Consider the following 21516-nt stretch of genomic DNA (forward strand, 5'->3'; position numbering starts at 1 on the left):
TTCATCATCCTGACTCTCACCATCACCAGCAATGCCGTTACGAAGCCAATACAGAGTGTGCCATGTGCATGCGGCAGTGTGTGTGCGACGGTGCGTACCAAAGCTGACGAGCTCCCACAGCAGCACTCCGTAGGCCCACACGTCGCCCGCTCGCGTGTAGCTACGCAATGAGAAGTACTCAGGGGGGTACCAGCGGAATGGCACCCGAGCCTGCCGTACGTGCACACAGCACACGTTCGCGTAAGCACACACACACACGTATGCATGTATGCACGTTGAACTTATTTCGCACCGTATTTAGCCAACCGTACTTATCAAAGGTGATGTGTAACTGTTCGTTGCACTCGCTTAAACACACACAGCATATGTCTGAGGCCCACACTTTCACTTCAAAATATCACATTATGTTACGTGCATCTGCAGGGTATCCTGGTCAATACTTTGACAGCCCATGTTTATATTTGTTTCATTGAAGCCACTTGACCAATTACTTTTAGTGGCTTGTATTGTGTCATCTTCCCGCAGATAATTTTCACATCGAAATGTAATAATGAACCTTCTTCATTCACTTAATAATACACCTACTCGTCCGTTTATTCTATTTAGTTCTCCTGCTCACTTGGCCTTTCCTTAACCTTATTATTACAAAGTGCCTTGAAACATTAGTGGAAGGTGCCTTACAAATAAATCTAAATGATTAGTATTACTCTCAACCCACTCATCATTTCTGGACGGGGATCTTTTTGTGTTCGAGTGCTTTCCAAGGGACACCTCGCATTAAAATGAGCACAGTACAGCCAGAGGTGGCGGGGTTAAAAATAACACCATTGTCCAAAGCTGCAGTTGACACAGATACAGATGCTAAATATATTTATTATATGGATTCTGAATTAACACAACCAAAGATATTGAACAAGTACATAACAGACAGTGAGTAAATACATGACAGACACTGAGCAAGCACATGACAGACACTGACAGAGCACGTGACAGACAAGACGTGGTGCAGGCAAACCTGCGCGTGGATGTGCTCGGGCTCGTCCTCAAGGCGTGCGAGCCCGAAGTCGGACACCTTGCACTGTGCGAGGCTCTGTCCGATCAGAATGTTCCGCGTGGCCACGTCTCCATGCACCAGCTGCACAGCACAAACCACAAAGCACACACAACGTCAAGCGTCTTGCTTGCTTGCCATGGGGCAGAGTGCTCAGCCTACTAACGACAGGATGCAATTTCAAATCTTAGTTGGCCACTGGCTAAGCCCTTCATCTCTCCAGCATCAATACACCTCCTTCCTGAACGTCCTCAGTCACGAGAGCATTACACTTTGGAAGATATTTATTCCAATGTATGTCGCTGCAAACTGCTGCTAGGGAAACTTCATATTGTCTCCAGGCTCCTCTTGTACCTCTACCACCCTTTTTTCAATCCACCAATGGATAAGGGCCTCAATACTTTGTGTGGGTCGTGGGGGCTATTTGACCGCACTTCATCACGCTGACCTCTTTGGTTCTTTCGGTAAAGTCACGTAGGTATAAAAATAAAACAAAAAATAATATATCACGATGTTTCGATCGCAACACAAGCGGTCGTCCTCAGGCAAAAAAAATAATCCAGCAGTGGAAGTGCTGAACCAGTGAGAGAGCTGTTACAACAACAAGAGGTTATTTATGTGGCGATGGGCAAGCAAGCGGGGTCTGAGCGGGAAAGGAATTCCATCCCCGGACGCAAGCACGTCAGTTGTGTTAATGGGGGAGATTAGGAAAAGAGAGATTAGGGAGAAATTTTAGCATTATACCTACGTGACTTTACCGAAATAACCAAATAATATGTATTCCTGCAGTCACGAAAGCTTCAAATCAAGATTCATCACGCTGGTCAATTCGGCTTGGATAAAGGCGGGAAGCAAAGGCATAGGATCACAGAAGTACAGGACAACAATGGATTTATTTTCTGCACTGCCCTCTGCTTCTCATCACATAGCACTGCGAGGCTATGCCACTGGTCTTTAGGTCTCAATGGGAACCAGAATCATCCGTTATTATTCGATCTGCGCCTTCCATGCTGTATATCATGGCGCCAGAGCAAAGGGTTACTTTAAATAATTACTCGGTAATTACATTGTTGCAGACCAAATACAATGTAAAAATAAAACATGTGTTTAGGCCATGTGAAAAATTAAATGTCATTAATTTTATATTAAAGATATGAATTTCGATTCCCGCTCATGGCCAAGACCAGTAAAGACTATCTAACCCGGTTCTGGGTCTCCCATAGGTCGACTCAGCCTTAAATGAGTACCTGGTGCAGTGTGTAAACATCACCACTAGGGAGACAAAGGTGGGCGGGCGTGATGCTGGCCACCCACCGCCTCGTGCGTTATGCCGGCCTTTATAGGTGCTCGCTAACAGCACTTGCCCCAACAGTCTGTTACAGGCTATACGGGCGACCTTTGTGCTTGTGGTGGGCACATCAGGGCGCGTGCATGTAACACTCACACGCTGCCTGGTGAGGTGGGCCATCCCGTGCGCCACCCCGCGTGCGATCAGGGCGAAATCCTGTCCACTCAGACCCGAGCCTCTGCCGGCCCTGGCCCAGCTGCCAGCGGCATAGGCAGCCTGGCCCGGCCTCGACGTTACGTGACCCCGGCACTCACGCAGGAACGTCTGCAGGTTGCCACCGGGAGCCAGCTCCAGAATGGCCATGGGAAAACCTGAAACGCAGTGACAAGTCTAAGTGACGAGGTTAGCAACGGGACGCCCCTCATCTGCATTGGTAGCCCTGGACAAATTGATGACAATTCTAAATTCCTATGGGGAGAGCCAGTGGGTGTCAGTCAGCACAGGGCAGTACAGCAACATTCGGTGTTGTACTGTACTTCTGTGGTCCCATGTCTATTTTGCCCACCTGCATAAACCCGCACTGACCAGTGTGGTGAAGTGTGGTGCACGTGCCGATGTGTGGGCAGCGGGAGCGTGGTGGTCAGCGCACTGAGCTTCGATTCGGGTGATTTTAATTCGATTCCCGACCACGGCTAATATTAGTGGCTTATATTACAACCAGTCGTGGGCCTCTCATTGGTCGACGAAGCCTAAAATGTGTATCTTGTGCGGTGTGTAAACATCAATATCGGGGAAACAAAGGCATAAGGGTGTGGTCCAGACCACAATGCTACCTCGTGCACAGCTTCGTCCTTCATAGCTGCTCGCTGATAGCACTTTCTCCAACCGTCTGCTAAAGGCTCTTTGGGGAATATTTGTGTTTGTGCGGGCAATCCCGTACCGTTGGGTGCCTTGCTGTAGCCCAGGCAGGCGAGAACGTTCTGGTGCGTGCCCGCGTGCAGCATCACCCGCACCTCCCGCTCAAACCGCTGCCACCGCTCTGCCCGAGACTGCTCGCCCTCGTCTAACACCGGGCGGTTCGGGCGCAACAAACGGGGCCAGAGATTAGTAAGCGGGCGAGGGCAGGACACGCCGCTCGAAGAGACAGTGGCCGACAATCACATGTGACGACAGAGCGGCGGTCGAAGGTGGGAACACGCCGTGGACTGCTGTGTCGCGCACCGAGTGGCATCTTGACGGCGACACGCGTCTGTCCGCATAGGCTGCCATCCTTCACGTGCCCCTCGAGCACCAGGCCGAACTCTCCCGAGCCCAGCGAGTGGCCGAGAGTCAGGCGGTGAGCAGGAATCAGCAAGTCTGCGCTCGCACACGGGGCCGCACGCAGCCAGCGCATCGTTCGATTAAACACGACGGTGGTTAGCAGTAAAGAGCATTAATCCTGCGTCATTGCTCCGCTAGCAGAGTATAACTAAATTACTGCGACTTGGCGTACACGAGACGATTACTTTTTATTATTGCTTAAATTACTTTTATTATTGAAACAAATAACAAAAAAGCTATTTTACTGTAAGAGTGGGCGATGATGATTATGTCAGCAGCTTGGGTTAATGTGTGAACGTGCGAGTGTGTCTTTGCAGCGGTGTGGACTGACCCCTCTCCGGGTCGGCGAGGTCGCGAGGTGCGTAAACCCCCTCCACCGGCACTCCCCCCACCACCGTGAGGCTGTGGTTCCCTCCCAGCAGCCTCAGTGCCTCTGCCACCTTCTTCTGCCTGGGCTGCAGCACCTGCGGACATCAGCGCGCTCCGTGAGCTTGGTAACAAGCCGCGCCACATGGCTAGGGTCTCCTCCTCTTCGGTACAACAGATTGGCACTCATCACGGGAGACGAATAGCTCACAGTGCCGGAGGAGGGGAGAACCGACTGCAAATACATTGTCGTGAGGGATGTATTAATCACACACTTGATGATAACCAGGATTTTTTATGTCCCGAAAAGACTTTTAGATTTCCCAGGACAGCTACCACGAGAAGATGTTCCTGGGAAAACCAGAACAAGTTGCAACCCTACATCGGACAGGGTTCTTCAACCATATTTATGAAAATGTAACGGAGATGAATTTATATGTAACTGATAAAAAATTATAAATAAGTATCTGTTATTTATAGATTGGTCTCATTGATTAGTATGGATCATTGATTGGTCTTATTGATTGATGTGGACCCGAGTATCACTTGAAGGGATCTCAGAGGAAGCTCTGTGATATCCACTTCCGTGGGCCATTCTCCAACAGAAAGGGTTGCACTGCTCTGTCAGAGATCCGAAAGGATGCCTCACATTGTGACGTCAGGCTGATGGCACAATCGGGGTAAAAACAAGGATAAAAGAGTACTGAACAACATAAATTGTATTACATGTTTAAAACTAAATAACATCATGCATGATTACAAGTACCTGCTTTGGCAATTTGACATGCACATTACTCCCCAGCAATGCCCACAGTGGGTGAGAGACGTTCTCTCTCAGCCCCTTTGGCAGCGCGCGATGACTGCCCAAGCTACAGAGAGAGGCTTGGACGTGGCCGTACCTTCTTGAAGACCGCAAAAGCGGCGCACGCGATCCACGTGATGGCAAGCGCAAGGCCGACGGCGAGGAGGGAGAACTTCATGACGCTGCTGGTGACTGGGCCGTGCATCTCCGGCGCCACCGCTTTAGCCCTCGTCGTGTTGCGGCCATCCTGGACGGGTAGCGGGGACCTCACGGTCGACGCCGGGCCTGGCGTCGTCATTTGCCTCTCTGTGGATGGGGGTTAGGACGTTGGTATCAGCACTCTCTAAGAATACATTAATCAAAATCTTGGTTGTGGGTTGACTCGGCCTATCATCCCTCCAAGGTGGATACAATAAGTACCATTTTCTGGGGAAGCCATTTAAGCGGCATAGATTATTTTTTTCTTCTATAAAGCTACCTCTTCGGATGCATCTGTAATTTAGTACAAATACACGAGGTGAGCTGAGAATCTGCTATTACTGTTATTATACAAATACTTTATTAATTTGTCGTAATCATAATCAAATGTGTCATTTGTTTTACATTTATATTGCCTTATTACACGTTGCTTTATGTTCAACTACATGTGGAATATTTTGTGTTGTGCGTGTAAATTCATGTACATTTTATTTAATGCCAAGTGCTCTGAGACACCTTTGTTGACGTGAAACGTGCAACACTGTACGGACATTGACTAATGTCAAACAAGTAGCAGAGTCCACGTGTGTCTCCGCGCTTCGCTCAGTAACAAGTACTCTGTTAAAGCTCAATTGAGGCCCAGGAAAGTCTCAGACATTCCGCTTTCCGCAAAAGTGCAAGAGCTGCAAAATCAAACCCAGGTTTCCTGTATTGTCGTCCAGCGTGATAATTTGCGATTCTCAGCTATAAAACCCCAGCACAAAACATTGTGTTCTGACCTATGACGGTTAGCAAGGTGGTGGTGGAGTGGAAGGAGTCGTCGATGTCGATCTGGCAGGTGTAATTTCCGGCGTGCGTGAGCGACACGTTGGGGATCGTTAGCACGCGCCACTTTGTCCACGGTTGTGTGGCCAGGTGCTTGAGGTGAGGCCAGTCGATCGTCACGTCATCTTTCTTTGCGTAGAGGAGCCGCTTACCGTCCTGCACGCACGCATTCACAAATACGTGTCGCATCATGCACAGTTTCGCTGAGGTGCAGCAACAAAAACCGAGAGAGGGGAGAACTGCCTGTAAATGCATTGCCTTGAGTGGTGCATTATGATCCAGGGAAAAGCAGGAGAGGTGGCAACTCCCGGTGTACCGCAGTGGGACTGCACGTGTAGCTGCGTGGGGAGGTGTGCGGTGCATGTCGAGTGGCGTCACAATGAACCCAACATCTTATCAAATCTCGGAAGCTAAGTCGAGCTTGCAAACGATCGCCGTCAAGCTGTCCAGCATTGCCACGTCCAGTGCCGCATCCGAGAGGAACTTCTCCACCACGGCCTTCGTTCACTCTGAGCTGAGGAGCAGCCCGAGCGTGAAGTCGGTGTAGAAGGTCGTCTTCGTCAAGAGCAACATTCACGACCTCTTCGCCGGCGCGGTCGAGATGTTCGAAGAGGACAGCGAATCCGATGACTCTGGCGCCGATTGACGACAACTTGACTTGCCAGATTAAAACCGTGGGGGGTTTTTTCGACAAAATATTTTTTTTAACTAAACCAATAACCCGACAAAATTCGCACAAAAAAATCGAGGTTTTTTCCACCCTTGGCCTCAGTCTGCACGTCGATGACTGACGACTACATGCTGTGTGGTCACGCGTGTGTGCATGTAGAACTGCTTTTACACCGTACGTATCCTACCGTGCTGATCGGAGGTGCGGGGGAAGGACAACTAAACACAAAACAAAAATGTTTTAAAGATAATCGTTTTACGTCTCGACTTAAAAGTGTAAATGTAGCTCCAGTGGCTTCCTAATCAGTCCCTCCAGAAAAACGCGATTATGCGATCGCAAGATTCCACGCAAAATCAGCCAAAGTCCGCATATTTATGCGGGGGGCGCGTTTTTTCAAATACTGCTGCATGTTGTATATTGTAATGCTGCATGTTGTGTATTGTGATGCTGCATGTTGTATATTGTAGTATTGCATGTTGTATATTGTAATGCTGCATGTTGTGTATTGTAATACTGCATGTTGTGTATTGTAATACTGCATGTTGTATATTGTAATACTGCATGTTGTATATTGTAATACTGCATGTTGTGTATTGTAATACTGCATGTTGTGTATTGTAATACTGCATGTTGTGTATTGTAATGCTGCATGTTGTGTATTGTAATACTGCATGTTGTGTATTGTAATACTGCATGTTGTGTATTGTAATACTGCATGTTGTGTATTGTAATACTGCATGTTGTGTATTGTAATGCTGCATGTTGTATATTGTAATGCTGCATGTTGTATATTGTAATGCTGCATGTTGTATATTGTAATACTGCATGTTGTATATTGTAATACTGCATGTTGTGTATTGTAATACTGCATGTTGTATATTGTAATACTGCATGTTGTGTATTGTAATACTGCATGTTGTATATGATAATACTGCATGTTGTGTATTGTAATGCTGCATGTTGTATATTGTAATACTGCATGTTGTGTATTGTAATGCTGCATGTTGTGTATTGTAATGCTGCATGTTGTGTATTGTAATGCTGCATGTTGTATATTGTGATGCTGCATGTTGTGTATTGTAATGCTGCATGTTGTATATTGTAATACTGCATGTTGTATATTGTAATACTGCATGTTGTATATTGTAATACTGCATGTTGTATATTGTAATGCTGCATGTTGTATATTGTAATGCTGCATGTTGTATATTGTAATACTGCATGTTGTGTATTGTAATGCTGCATGTTGTATATTGTAATGCTGCATGTTGTATATTGTAATGCTGCATGTTGTATATTGTAATACTGCATGTTGTGTATTGTAATGCTGCATGTTGTATATTGTAATGCTGCATGTTGTATATTGTAATGCTGCATGTTGTATATTGTAATACTGCATGTTGTGTATTGTAATACTGCATGTTGTATATTGTAATACTGCATGTTGTGTATTGTAATGCTGCATGTTGTATATTGTAATACTGCATGTTGTGTATTGTAATGCTGCATGTTGTATATTGTAATACTGCATGTTGTGTATTGTAATGCTGCATGTTGTATATTGTAATACTGCATGTTGTGTATTGTAATGCTGCATGTTGTATATTGTAATGCTGCATGTTGTATATTGTAATGCTGCATGTTGTATATTGTAATACTGCATGTTGTGTATTGTAATACTGCATGTTGTATATTGTAATACTGCATGTTGTGTATTGTAATGCTGCATGTTGTATATTGTAATACTGCATGTTGTGTATTGTAATGCTGCATGTTGTGTATTGTAATGCTGCATGTTGTGTATTGTAATGCTGCATGTTGTATATTGTAATACTGCATGTTGTATATTGTAATGCTGCATGTTGTATATTCTGCGGCATGTGGTGTGCAACACGCCGTGTGTTGATGTGTAATGAGTCGCGTCTATGTTTCACCTTCAACCACTTCACATATTTAAATTCTGTCGCGTCCTTGCACGTTAATTTGGCCGTTTCCCCGGCTTGTACTTGAGATGTCGGCCTGGTGGACGCAGCAGCCTTCAGCAGGATCACTGAGGGTCAGAACACAACATCATCATCATGGTCGACATCACCATCATCACAAAGCATGTCACGACCATCGATTCTAAAACAAACGTAACAAGTCGGTTTTGTCATCATCATCATGAAAGTTGTTACAATCCCCACCACCATTATCACCATCACAATCACCACCATTCGCTTCGATTCAAAATATCTCCCATCCTGTAAAGTAGGCAATGATATAACTGAAATTGTTTTCCACCACTTTTCATTTACCCTCTACCCGGAGCCCACGCTCCATTTTATCGTACTCGACAGTATTGAACACAGGTTTTGCTGGCTGGAGGGGGGGATGGACAAACACTCCCAAAAGGGCAGGCGGGCTGCTAGTTTATTCATAAAATGAGAATGTAACACTGTAGGCTATATTCGTAATGTATGGAAAAAGGCAGATGAATGGTCATTGTTACATGTTGCTGGATGGAACATTTTATAATTGTTGTGTCTGGAAAATAACGCCATTTGTAATATAAAATGTTGGTTTGTTTTCTGATCATAAAACCATTGCCAACAAAGCCTTTGAAATGTAAACGTTTAAATAATAGCAACATATCCTATGGTTCTTTCGGTAAAGTCACGTAGATAGAAAAAATAACGATAAAATAATGAAAATGAAAATGAAGTGAATAAAAATAATACAAATATCACGACGTTTCGATCGCAACACAAGTGGTCGTCATATTTTGATTATTTTTTATAAACTTTATTTTCATTTCTATTATTTTATTGTTATTTTTTTTTCTTTTATCTATGTGACTTTACCGAAAGAACCATAGAATATGAATTCCTGAGTCACGAAAGTTTTAAGTCAAAATATAATTGCAACAGTTTGGGGAGGCCTTTATACAATAGTGGATAGATCATGGATTATCATTATTATAATATAAATAATCGAAGTTGCTACAGTTTCCAATGCTGGAAACTCGATATTGCCACGAAGTGGTCATTCAAAATGACAAATATGAACGACTGCCCACTAATTGGTCCTCATTTTATTGACCCTGACTGGATAATGAGCTGACTTAATCCACAATGAGAAACATACATCTGTTTTGCATATACACATACAGTACATGCATACACCTGCGAATAATGTTAAACTCACCAAGGTTTCATATGCCATACATGCAAATGATACTTCCATATTAATATAGCAAAACAACTCTATAGCGTGACCATGTTTAAAGTGGTTCATACTAAAGCTGAGGGGGTTCATGACACAGTCAATGTTAAACAAACTTTCATCATCTTCTTGGTTCTTTCGGTAAAGTCACGTAGAAGGGAAGTAATAAAATAATAAAAACAAAACATAATAAAATAATTCTCACGACGTTTCGGCCACAACGCAAGCAGCCGTCCTCAGGTGAAGAAATTCGTGAGAATTATTTTATTATGTTTTGTTTTTATTATTTTATTACTTCCCTTCTACGTGACTTTACCGAAAGAACCAAGAAGATGAATCCCTGCAGTCACGAAAGCGAAAGCTTTAAATCGAAATTTAAACTTTCATCATCATCACGATCCATGGGCAGATAGTCCGTAGGTGTCCACTGCTCACTTCATCATTTGTTTCCACTTTCCTCTGTCTTGTAGTGCCAATATGCTAAAGTAGTGCCAACTCATTCTATCACCAATCTCTTATGCGGTCATCAAGCCTTTCTCTCTTAGGTCTTCCTCTCTTTCCAGTCCCATTCCTTTTTTATGATCAACACTCTTCATTTTCGTGTTGTTGTTCATCCTACATATGTGTCCATATAGTGCCAGTTTCCTTATCATCACTGCCCGCATCATCAGGTCTTCTTCTATGTGCAACATTTTTCTCACTTCTACATTAGTCACGCTTTGGTTCCAGCTTAGATGCAGTATCCTTCTGTAGCAATACATTTTGTCCCTGTCAGTCTTTTTTAATGTGCAAGTCTCGCAGGCATACAAAGCTGTACTGAACATGCATGTTCTTAAGACAGTCAGTTTGGTCTTGTAGCTGACTTGCTTGCTTCTCCAGACGTTACTTTAAACAAATGTTAAGAATTTGGAAAGGGGTCCTGTGGCCTCATCAGTGAGGGGTTCAACCATTTCTCCAGCCCCGCCCCAACCCTACAGGACTGTTGCAACATTATAATATAATATGAAAAATAAGAATATGTTAATAAAAAATTTGATAAGATGCTCAAACACCAAATATATACCTTTTGAAAGAAATAAAGTCTGCATTAAGTCTGTATTCATCACACGTACTTGTGGTGAACATGCAAACAAACTGATAATTAATATGTTATAACATGATAATCCTCGCTGATATTGTGCTCACCAATGTCACAATAGTGTACTTGAGAGGAATACATATAACTGGCTCTTAGAGGTATCTGGCTCCAGCAAGATGTCAGGAATTGATAATTCAGCAGTTTTTTGTTTGGTAACTGACCAAATTTGGTTATGAAACTGCTAACAGAATAAGTTGTTAAAAAAAGTATATTTAAGTGGGAATAAAAAAAAGAGTAGCTGCATTTGATTCATGTCAACGGAGTGCACTACTGAGTTGTTGAATCCACTCTCTCAAAGCACAATAATCATAGCATATCACTGATCATTTATCCTCTATCCAGAACATTTGCCATTTTTGTTTAAATTAATGGAGGGGGCACCTATGTGTAAGCAAAGTCTGCAAATAATACATCACATGCAAAAAGCACAAACCGTAGTTTTACCAGTACGAAAAGGAACACAAATATATAATGTAGCCTGAAAGTAAATCTCGGTAACAGTGTCATTTCAATGTTCGAATGTATTTATGTCACAATGCGATGTAACACTGGAGTGAACAGCAACCGTTAGCTTACCCTTTGGCATGCGACATCTTTAAACGGGCATTTCTGCCTTATGGGAAATAAATGTAGAATCCACGTGACGCTTGCCACACCAACGCTAGATTACTAGATTAAGACGTGGTGGGGCCACTGGTGTGTGTGTGTCCAGTTGTATACACCTTGGGTAAAAATCTCCCTTCATTGACACTGAGTGAAACAGGAGCTAATGTTGTATTTCAGTTATTGTTGCACTATCACTGACAACTGGCCTCTGAGCGGCCATAACAGCCAATAGCAGTTTGCAAAAATGTCCACCTTCCGTTTTCCACCAGCCAAAGGCAAGGAAGGGTAAGTGGTGCTACTTACGATGTAAGACCCCTCGGTAAGAATTATTGTGCTAAGGTCCTTTGCATACACAACAGTATTTGGCAATTTCCAAACAATGCCATTGGGTTAATGTTCTGCATGCCTGTCCGTGGTGTGAGCGTGTTTCTCTTTGGCAACGAACGGCATCTACGTTGGTGATTGAGTGAGTTTTATTAACTCCATTTTCCCATGTCCTCCCACAAAGCGGTACTCTTTTATTGACCTTGGAGGGATGATAAACTGAGGGATAATAACTCACGAATGGATAATTCACCTTGCAAACTGCTGACTGTGAGTCGAGCACTCTAAGCTCAGTGTCACCCAGCACTGTTAACGCTGTGGCTATACACACCGTATATGTGAACGCAATCATGCAGTGAATTAAGTGTGTATTCACAGTGGATAGCCTATATGTGGACTGGTTCCCACCATAGGAATGTGGAATCTTCACCACTGGCTCAGAGGCACAAACAAAGCAGGGCGTGTAACATTGGATTTAAAACAAAAAAAATCTAAGTTTCACTTGTAAAATTTCTGATCATTTTAAAGAGCCCAGTGTGGTAATTATGGTTTAATATCGTGTAGCATATACTGTCATGAAAACGTTACATTTCCACTGAAATAGATCGTAAATGAACAATGTACTGTAATGTACACCTCTGCTCCAGTGTTCACAACAATGTCAATAATACAAAAAAAACATCATTAACTCGTGTTGCTTGCTAAGAAACATGCTTATGTCATGAAAAATGTTTAAAATGTCAAAATGCCAGAAAAAATCAAAATTGTCACCACTTGCCTTATTTAATTGTATGTATTGATCCATAGCAATCGTCGTATGTCATTAAAATTATCCAGAAATAAGTTGGGCATATTGGTATGGTATCCGATGACCAAGGACTGTCGAACAGCACCGAAGCACGCACCTCATCCAGCGAAATGTTCACTCCAAGGATGCGGTCCGTTCGCAAAATTGTGCATGCTCAAAGTTGTTTATTACGATACTACTACTATAGTAAATGAATTATTTTTGTTAACATCTAATTTACTATAACATACATGAGTATACAATCTGTATCCTCCACGTACATTTTAAAAAAAGTATGTTTGAACATTTTTCTTCAGCCACACGGCTTTCTTGTCAGGGAATAATTACAACAACGCTTCAACGTCGGATTCGATTTTCACTGTCTCTTCAGCAGTCAGGCATGACTGCATCACCTGGTGTTTAAAGGCAAGGCCTCTCTGTACTTTGTGCATTTGCGCGTGTGTAGCACTTACCCGCCATAACGAAGCAAGAGGGAAGCATGATGTCTTGGGAGAGCCGGAGTTGCTCAGACTCCCCTCTGTTTACCCGCTGCACCTGCCGCCTTCAGCGTGTTTCTGTCTCTGCGTTCGAAATCGGAGCAAAACTCATAATGCGGGCTGCTTTGTGTGATGCGGGGTGGGGATCAGCGAGTGGGGAGGCTGGGTCGGCTAAAGGTGAGAAAGCGTTGACGGCGCTCGTCTGCGCACGCAGATAAGGTTGTGGCCAGAGCTTGAGTTTGGTTATCAGTGCGGTGTGTAGCCGTGACGGAGTGGGATGAGACGGGAGTGGGTGGCGCATGCAGGCGAAGGATGGTCAACTGCGTAAACTGCACCGCATGTAACTTGGGAAATGCACGTGCGACACAAATCGGTACGTGTAGCACAATGTGCCCAGGCGTGATGTGTGCGCGTACAGCCCTTCTGTTGATCCACTGCTGCATGAGGGCTTCATCCTATGCCGTGAGAACATGGCTAGTGGGCGATGCTGATGATGAATATAAATATCCAATTTATTTTACATTTAATGATGAAATACATACCTATATAGATTAAATAATTTTACTGACTTATTGTAACCGTGAATTTTTTTTCAACGTATTAAATGACAAATAAAATTATTGGATTCACTTAAAGGCATCAATGTGCTTTGAAAGAGTCTTTTTTCAGATTTGTATGGATCGTTTATTTCCATTTGTTCCAGTTCTCTTTCATTTGTGATGTTTGATCCATGATTTGACGATCTAGGTCGATGAACTATGCATTATAAAAGTGTATAACTTATTATTTCTTGCTGTGGATTTCATATCTGATGATGATTGCTTGTGTTGCAGTCGAAACGTCGTGAGAATTTTTATTGTTTTATATTCTTTTATTATTTCCCTTCTACGTGACTTTACCGAAAGAACCAAGAATATGAATCCCTGTAGTCACGAAAGCTTTAAATCTAAATTTTAGTGTATAACTTGTTTGTGCAATATAATTACTGTCGATGTTATTAATTTATCCTTAAATATTACTTTAGAAATGGTGTTAATGAGTTTATGTTAAACATAATAAAGGTTTTTGAGTTAGATCGCGTAAGTATAAATGTGTCGTCACCCTACACCACCCGACACAGCCAGTAAGGGATTTGTCACGTCAAAAACGCGCCAATAAGTTACAACTTCAGCCCACCGGTGTGTTGGAGAGTAAATCCACAACACTTACAAGTTGAATACGGCGTTTCGCTGGTATTGACATCCAGCATCATCAGGCGTGTAAAACTGCGTTTATTTTAAACGGTAAAGATCGAGCACCAGGCAAATCTGGTTCAGATATCACCTCGCAATGAGCTCGCCACTACGCCATCACTCTTAAATAATACTCTTATAACATCATTCTGATTTGCATTACACTTTCATGATCGATGTCCTCCTCCAACAACCTGTGGTTCCTCTATGACATATCCTGTTATTTATTGAGATTTGCGTTCGAGGTCGAAATTACATTGCAGTGTATTGTGAAAAACAAGAGACAGGGGCACAACGCGCAAACACAGAACACACACTCATGCACACCCTCTGCCCTCAAAAGCAAACTATATTTAGCAGCACAATCTGCTTTTCTGCATTCGTTTTGGTGAAATCACATGGTCTCTGACCGCAGGGACGTCATTCGCCAGCTACTCACTCCTTCCATGAGACTTGTGACATCACAATGGCTGTGACCTCACTGCTTCTGCTAGCTGATTTACTCAAACCTTCCCCGTACCCCTCTCCACTCCAGCCCCTGACCAACTGCCCCCTCCCGCGCCCCCCTCCTGCACATCTAGACGAGTTTTTAGTTTTTTCAACCGCACTTTGCGCACCGGAAAATTCTGTGAAATACAAAGTGCGAAGGTGGAAAATTGGTAAAGTCGATAGCTCTCGTTGGTTCAATGTCAAAACGGTATCATTGCTCGAATCGGCATGGGCCGGTGGTCGTCTCCATCGGTGACCCTGCGACACTGGCTGAAGCCAAACATTCCATATGATAGCCACCTTTAATAGTATTGGTTCTTTCGGTAAAGTCACGTAGAAGGGAAAAAATAAAATAACAAAAATATAAAACAATAAAATTCTGACGACGTTTCGACTGCAACACAAGCAATCATAATCAGGTGTGATATTTTATTTTTAAATCCTTTATATTAAGTTCGCTTGCTTGCTTGCGTGCTTGCTTGCTTGCGTGCTTGCTTGCTTGCGTGCTTGCTTGCTTGCTTACGACCGTGCAAATCTTTCGGTCGTTTTTTAACCCACTTCCCGTGATCCAATCGAGCTGACATTTTCCACACAGACTCGTTGTGCGAGACAATTAATGTTCATGAAAAATTTTTTCAAACATTTTACACTTTTTAGGCAAAATTTTTTTATTTTACATTTATTCAAATAGAACTTATTCATGGCTTTGGCTGAACGTCACAGTATAGGAGCCCAGAGCGTAAGCCCTCCACAGGCCGTGGCGGAGTAGCGCAGTTGGTAGCGCCCTCGCTTCCCATGCCAAATGTCGCGGGATCGATCCCCGCGTCCTCCACAGGCGAATATATTTTTAAATCCTTTATATTAAGTTCGCTTGCTTGCTTGGGACCGTGCAAATCTTTCGCTCGTTTTTTAACCCACTTCCCGTGATCCAATCGAGCTGACATTTTCCACACAGACTCGTTGTGTGTGACAATTAATTTTCGTGAAAATTTTTTTCCAAAATTTTACACTGTTTAGGGAAAACAAATTAAATATTTAATTACCAATTGCTTAATACTGGCAGACAATCATCTAACCCATAGGTGGCAGCCATCTCAAGCCAGAGGACGAGAGGACTCTAGCCGCCACGCATATAAAGGATTTCGACTGAAAAACTTTGTTTTTACGGGTTTACTTGTTTCCCTTCTACGTGACTTTAACGAAAGAACCAAGAATATGAATCCCTGCAGTCACGAAAGCTTTAAATCAAAAGCCACCTTTAACTTCACACGCTGGTATCCATTGCTCACTGTTGACTTTTCCCTTATATTAACTGCCAAAACATCTCAAAAGCAGAGAGGCTCTTGCCATAAATGTTAGCTTTCTGTGTAGTGTAGTAAACTACGGCGGGAGACCACTTGACGGGTAGCACACTTTATTAACACTTGGTTTGCCACAATAACACGTGTGGTCACTACAGCTCACGCTACGCGTTCCACCCGACACGTGTGGTTACTACAGCTCACGCTACACGTTCCACCCGACACGTGTGGTTACTACAGCTCACGCTACGCGTTCCACCCGGCTACACACACACGGGCATTCCAGTCCCGTAGCATCCGGGGGAACCTCTAGACCCACCCCAGCTTGGGTATGGGTCACGACCACTGGGTCCCGCCTCTGAGCCACACAGGGCCCCGGTCCTTACAAGGACAGCGGGACTAGGTGTCTCAGGGCCCTAACTCTTCCTCCTCCGTCTTCCGTCTTCACTGGTCACCAACAACTCCCCGAGCGCTCGCGCGCACCGCCTTATATAGCCCGCCGTTCCGAGGAGACGGAGCCTATGCGGACCGCGATGTGAGCACCCACCCTAGTCGACCAATCACCACGCGCTGCCACACGATCCCTTCTTCCAGCTTGTGTCAGCGCACATAACCCATGACCCCGCGCTGACCTACGATCCCTCACCGTCAGCGCGCGTCACCAACACACAGCCAATCACCACGCGCTACCCCACGATCCCTACTGCCAGCGCGTATCACCACTACATCACCCCCTCCCCACATAGCTCGCAGCCGGCCCGGCTGCTAAACAACAACAAAAACAACAACAAAAACCCCACTCCCCAAGTGTGCCCCGTAACACAACAACAACGCAACACAACGACACAACACAACAACAACCTATGTACAAACCGACGAGCAACACAATAAAAGTTATTCCGAAAAAAAACGTGTCCCGTATCTCCTTGACTACCGATCCCCCTTCCGCACGCTCCTTGAACGGGTAATAGAGCGGTCGAGCGGACGGGGAACGTAGTGACGAGACGCTCCGTCCGCGTCGGCCCGCATCCCCACCCCATTTATTCGGTCAGTAAAAGTTGCGCGACCTAGCGCGAGTCCGCCTGGCCGGTCCGTCGTACGGGACGAGACGCTGTCGACCGTCCGGTGGCTCCGGCAGCCCAGGAAGGCACGGTTCGGGCCTGGAAGAACCGGCCGTGCCGCGGGGATCCGGTCGCCGGTGGTCGGCAGCCGTCAGTTCCAAGACACCTGGGAGCGGATCAGGCGAAAACATGTGAGGATCAGGCGAAGAAATTTCCCTCCCCGGGTCGTCGGTCACATCACATGCTCGGTCCTCACGACACAAAGGAAGGCCATATGGTGGCGAGAACGGTTTCAGCCAGGAGGGGTGAACGTACCACCGGCGCTTTCCCCATTTTATCTGAACACACTGGGGGCGTGCAACCCGCACGACCTCCATGGGTCCCCGCCATGGCCTCAACAATTTAGGCGACGTAGCCAAAGGTGCATGAGGGCAGTGCAGCCAGGCGCTATCGCCCGGTTTCCAATCGTGCACGGACAACTTCCGTGCACGCAAGCGCTCGTTGGCGACTTGCCGAGATCTCGAATTAAGCCGTGCGGCCTCCCGTGCCTCGGCGAGTTTAGCAATGTTAAATTTAATATGATCGGCCAATTTGGAATTAAGCCGTGGCACGGAAAGTCCCAGTTGAGTCTCCATGGGCGGATCGGCCTCCCGACCATACATCAGATAAAATGGGGAAAACCCCGTAGCTGCGTGGGGGGCCATTCTATACGCGGCGAGGACCCCCGGGACCTGCAAGTCCCAGTCAACCTGTGCCTCGCACACCTGCTGGCACAACATGGAGGTTAAAGTCCTGTGGAGTCGCTCCACCATCCCGTCAGTCTGTGGGTGGTACGGGGAGGTACGCACCTTTTTAGTACCCAAAAGGTCGCACACCTCCTGCAGCAATTTACTCGAAAAATTCTTTCCCTGGTCGGTCAGCAAGCGTTCGGGAGCCCCCTTGTCCAAGACGTAGCCTTGGACAAAAGCGTCCGCCACGGCCGCCGCTGACTGGTTGGCGAGTGGCCACGCCATAGGCCATCGGGTAAAGTATTCCACACCAACCAACAGGTACTTGTTACCCCTAGGCGTGACAGGAAAAGGCCCCAAAATATCCAGCGCAACGAGCTCGTTGGTGCGCGAGACCTGAATAGACTGCAGCGGTGGATTTGGCGCAACGGGCGGTGGTTTCCGTTTGGCGCAATCCACACACCCCTTCAGTATATTGACCACATCGCTCCCCATCCCCGGCCAATAATAGTCACGCTGGAGCAGAGCAAGCGTTTTGTTTACCCCCAGATGCAAGAGGCGTTCGTGTGCGGCCAAAACAACTTTGCCCCGCATAGCGGAAGGCACGACGAGTGCGTGCCGCCGGGACATATTGTCCCACCTCATTAGCAGGCCCTGCTTGAGCAGCCAGGAGCCAGCCCGTTTTCGACCCTCCTCGGGACCCCCCACCCTACGACGCAACGCGAGCAGGGAGCTGTCAGCCATCTGGAGTCGGCCCCACTCAACGAGAGACAGTGAGAGTAGCGAGTCCCCGCCCGCAGGGGTAGCGGGAACGTCAACCATCGGCGCATTCGCGGCCGCGACCAACTCACTCTCGGGCACAGCACCTGGCGGTTTACAGCGCGCCGACCCCATCAAGCACGCACATTCAGGACTAGGCGACAACCACGACAGGGCATCCGCGTTGGTGTGGCGCAACCCCTTACGGTAAGTGGTCGTAAATTGATAGGCCTGGAGGACTTCCAACCACCATGACAATTGGCCCGAGGGTTGGGCGACCCTCAATGAATACTGAAGCGCCGTGTGGTCCGTCCGGACCGTAAAATGACGGCCATAGAGATAAGGTCGAAATTGCTGCACAAAAAAAACAATAGCCAGCAACTCGCGACGGGTGACGCAGTAGCGCTGTTCCGCAGGCGACAAAACCCTGCTACCATAGGCGACCACCCGTTCAACTCCCCCAACGACCTGTGAGAGCACCCCCCCAATGCCCGTGTTACTAGCATCAGTATCCAGCAAGAAGGGACCCGTAAAGTCAGGGTAACGTAAGGGCGGGGCACCCACCAAGGCGTCCCGAAGGGAGCAGAACGCGGCCTCCTCCTCTGGCCCCCATCGAAACCTGACTCTTTTGGCTGTTAGAGCGTGCAAGGGTTTGGCAATGGTGGCGAAATGCTCCACGAATCGGCGGTAGTAGGACGCAAAACCAATGAAGCTGCGGACCTCAGAAACCGACGTGGGCGTTGGCCATGAACTGACACAGTTCGTCTTCGCGGGATCGGTGGAGATCCCCGAAGAATCGACAATGTGGCCCAAGTACCTTACGGATTTCCGCAGAAGGTGGCATTTCGCCAGTTTAAACTTTAACTTAGCCGAACGCATCCGCAAGAACACCCCTCTTAATCGCTGGAGGTGTTCCTCAAAAGTTTTACTGAAAACAATGACACCGTCAAGATAAATTAAGCAAGTATCCCATTCCAGACCCGACAAAACCAATTCCATAAGGCGCTGAAACGTCGCGGGAGTGGAGTGGAGTCCCATGGGCAACCGATTAAACTGGAACAGGCCCCCTGGGGTCCGGAATGCTGTCTTAGGTTTAGACTCATTGTCGAGTGGCAGCTGCCAGAATCCCAACAGTAAGTCAAGTGTAGAAAAATACCGCGCCCCGGACAATGCGTCCAGGGACTCGTCCATTCTGGGGAGCGGATACGCGTCAGCCACGGAGATTTTATTCAGGCGACGGAAATCTACACAAAACCGCAAGGACCCATCTTGCTTTTTAACCAGAACGATAGGTGCTCCCCACGGACTGGATGAGGGCGAAATGATGTCGGCCGTCAGCATGTCATTGACGGCCGATTGAACGTGTTCCTTCTCGGCAGGACTCAGCCGGAAGGGATTCTGCTGGACTGGTGCTGCATCGCCTGTTTCAATGTGGTGGCGTAACAGGTCCGTGCACCCAATATCATATTTGTGCGTACTGAACACATCGGAGAATTCGATCAGCAGAGCGCGCAGCGCACCCAGTTGTACCCTTGACAAATCACTCGAGTCCGCACACAGCGAATCGACCCATTCAAGGTCATCACCCGATATAATTTTCTGCGCCGGGACGGGATCAACATGTGCAACAAGGCGCTCTTCCGCAGGGACCCGTGCCGCGTGAGCAAGCACGGTGCCCTGCGGAATAATGGCCGGCCGCGAACCAGCGTTTAACACCATAACGAACGGGTCCCCGTCAGCCCGAACCAACGTTTGAGCCACCGCCAAATCCAGACCCCCGACAGCTCTATTCGATGGACCCAAAAGCACGCTTTGTCCCGCAGTCTCCCCACCCAATGGCTTCCGCAACCGGAGGGGTATCAACATCTGCGAACCCGGGGGCACATGCACCGTCTGTGTCGCTAGCGCTTGGATCGTCGCGCACGCCGTCCGTATTTCAGTAGGGTTAGATAAAAATGAAATACGGCGACCCGATGGCAGCTCAATACAACGTTGATCCACGAGAATTTTAATGGGCATCTTAGCCAAAAAATCTGTGCCCAACAGACAAGGAACCGCTAGGGAAGAGGAGATGAAAACAGGTCTCACCAATTTAATATCCCCTATGCAAATGGTCGCCCGAATCTGACCGATAATACGCAATGAGCCCCCATTTCCCGCGTAAAATGGCACGTCCACCGGAAGCAGAGGTCGACATTGGACGGGGAGAATGTTATAAATGAGGTCTGAAATTATAGTCGCCGACGCTCCCGTGTCCACCAACACCCTGACCTCGACCCCGTCTATGAATCCCGTAACGACCGACGAACCGGCCGCCGCGGCCACTATTCTGTGGCCCAACTCGGACCATTTAATGTCCCCCCGGCCCCGTACGAACCCCCCTCTCCGAACCGAATCCCCGACCCCCAATCGCACATCCTCCGCCGCAAAGCGACGGCCCATGTGTGTCGTGTATGTAGGCCGAGCATGTGAAGTGCCACGACTTGCCGGGGGTAGTTGGGACGACTTGGGGCCTTGGTCGTCGTCCAGCCGAGGTCCCGTGGCGCGCTGACGTGGAGCGCGGCACCCGGACGCCACGTGGCCCCGAAGGCCGCAGTTGTAGCACGTGATGAGGGACGTCGGAGGTCTCGGTTGCTCCAGCTTGTGGGTCGATCGCAGAGGCGACCGACCCCCCGACCTCCAATCCCCCGGCCGTGCAGCCGTGAACGCCTCCTCCCGTGGGCGAACGACCTGGGGCTCGGTGACCACCGGGCCCGGAGCTGAGACCGCGGCAGCAGTGCAGACGACCACCTGTTTCCGCTGCAGGACCTCGTGCGCCTGAATACTCGTTGCAACATGCAATGAACATATATCCACTTCGTCGGCTGTGT

The 21516-nt window shown here is 47.0% G+C and overlaps 1 protein-coding gene across 1 annotated transcript in view; it reads right to left on the reverse strand.

The window, feature by feature from the left end:
* LOC144719694 (tyrosine-protein kinase receptor Tie-1-like) overlaps positions 1–13596 on the reverse strand; it is a 20258-nt gene extending 6662 nt beyond the window's left edge. Inside the window, exons 1-10 of the mRNA XM_078595825.1 lie at positions 13053–13596; positions 8455–8570; positions 5805–6006; positions 4925–5133; positions 3991–4123; positions 3561–3695; positions 3280–3402; positions 2496–2710; positions 1016–1135; positions 99–210 (exon numbers count right to left, since the gene is read on the reverse strand). Of these exons, the coding sequence (XP_078451951.1) occupies positions 99–210; positions 1016–1135; positions 2496–2710; positions 3280–3402; positions 3561–3695; positions 3991–4123; positions 4925–5133; positions 5805–6006; positions 8455–8570; positions 13053–13080 (1393 nt within the window). The 5' untranslated portion in view covers positions 13081–13596. The remainder of the gene's footprint in view (positions 1–98; positions 211–1015; positions 1136–2495; positions 2711–3279; positions 3403–3560; positions 3696–3990; positions 4124–4924; positions 5134–5804; positions 6007–8454; positions 8571–13052) is intronic.
* Positions 13597–21516: the final 7920 nt, after the last annotated feature.

The sequence above is a fragment of the Lampetra planeri genome, chromosome 7 (assembly GCF_965212315.1).
Source record: "Lampetra planeri chromosome 7, kcLamPlan1.2.h2, whole genome shotgun sequence".
Taxonomy (NCBI): Eukaryota; Metazoa; Chordata; class Hyperoartia; order Petromyzontiformes; family Petromyzontidae; genus Lampetra; species Lampetra planeri.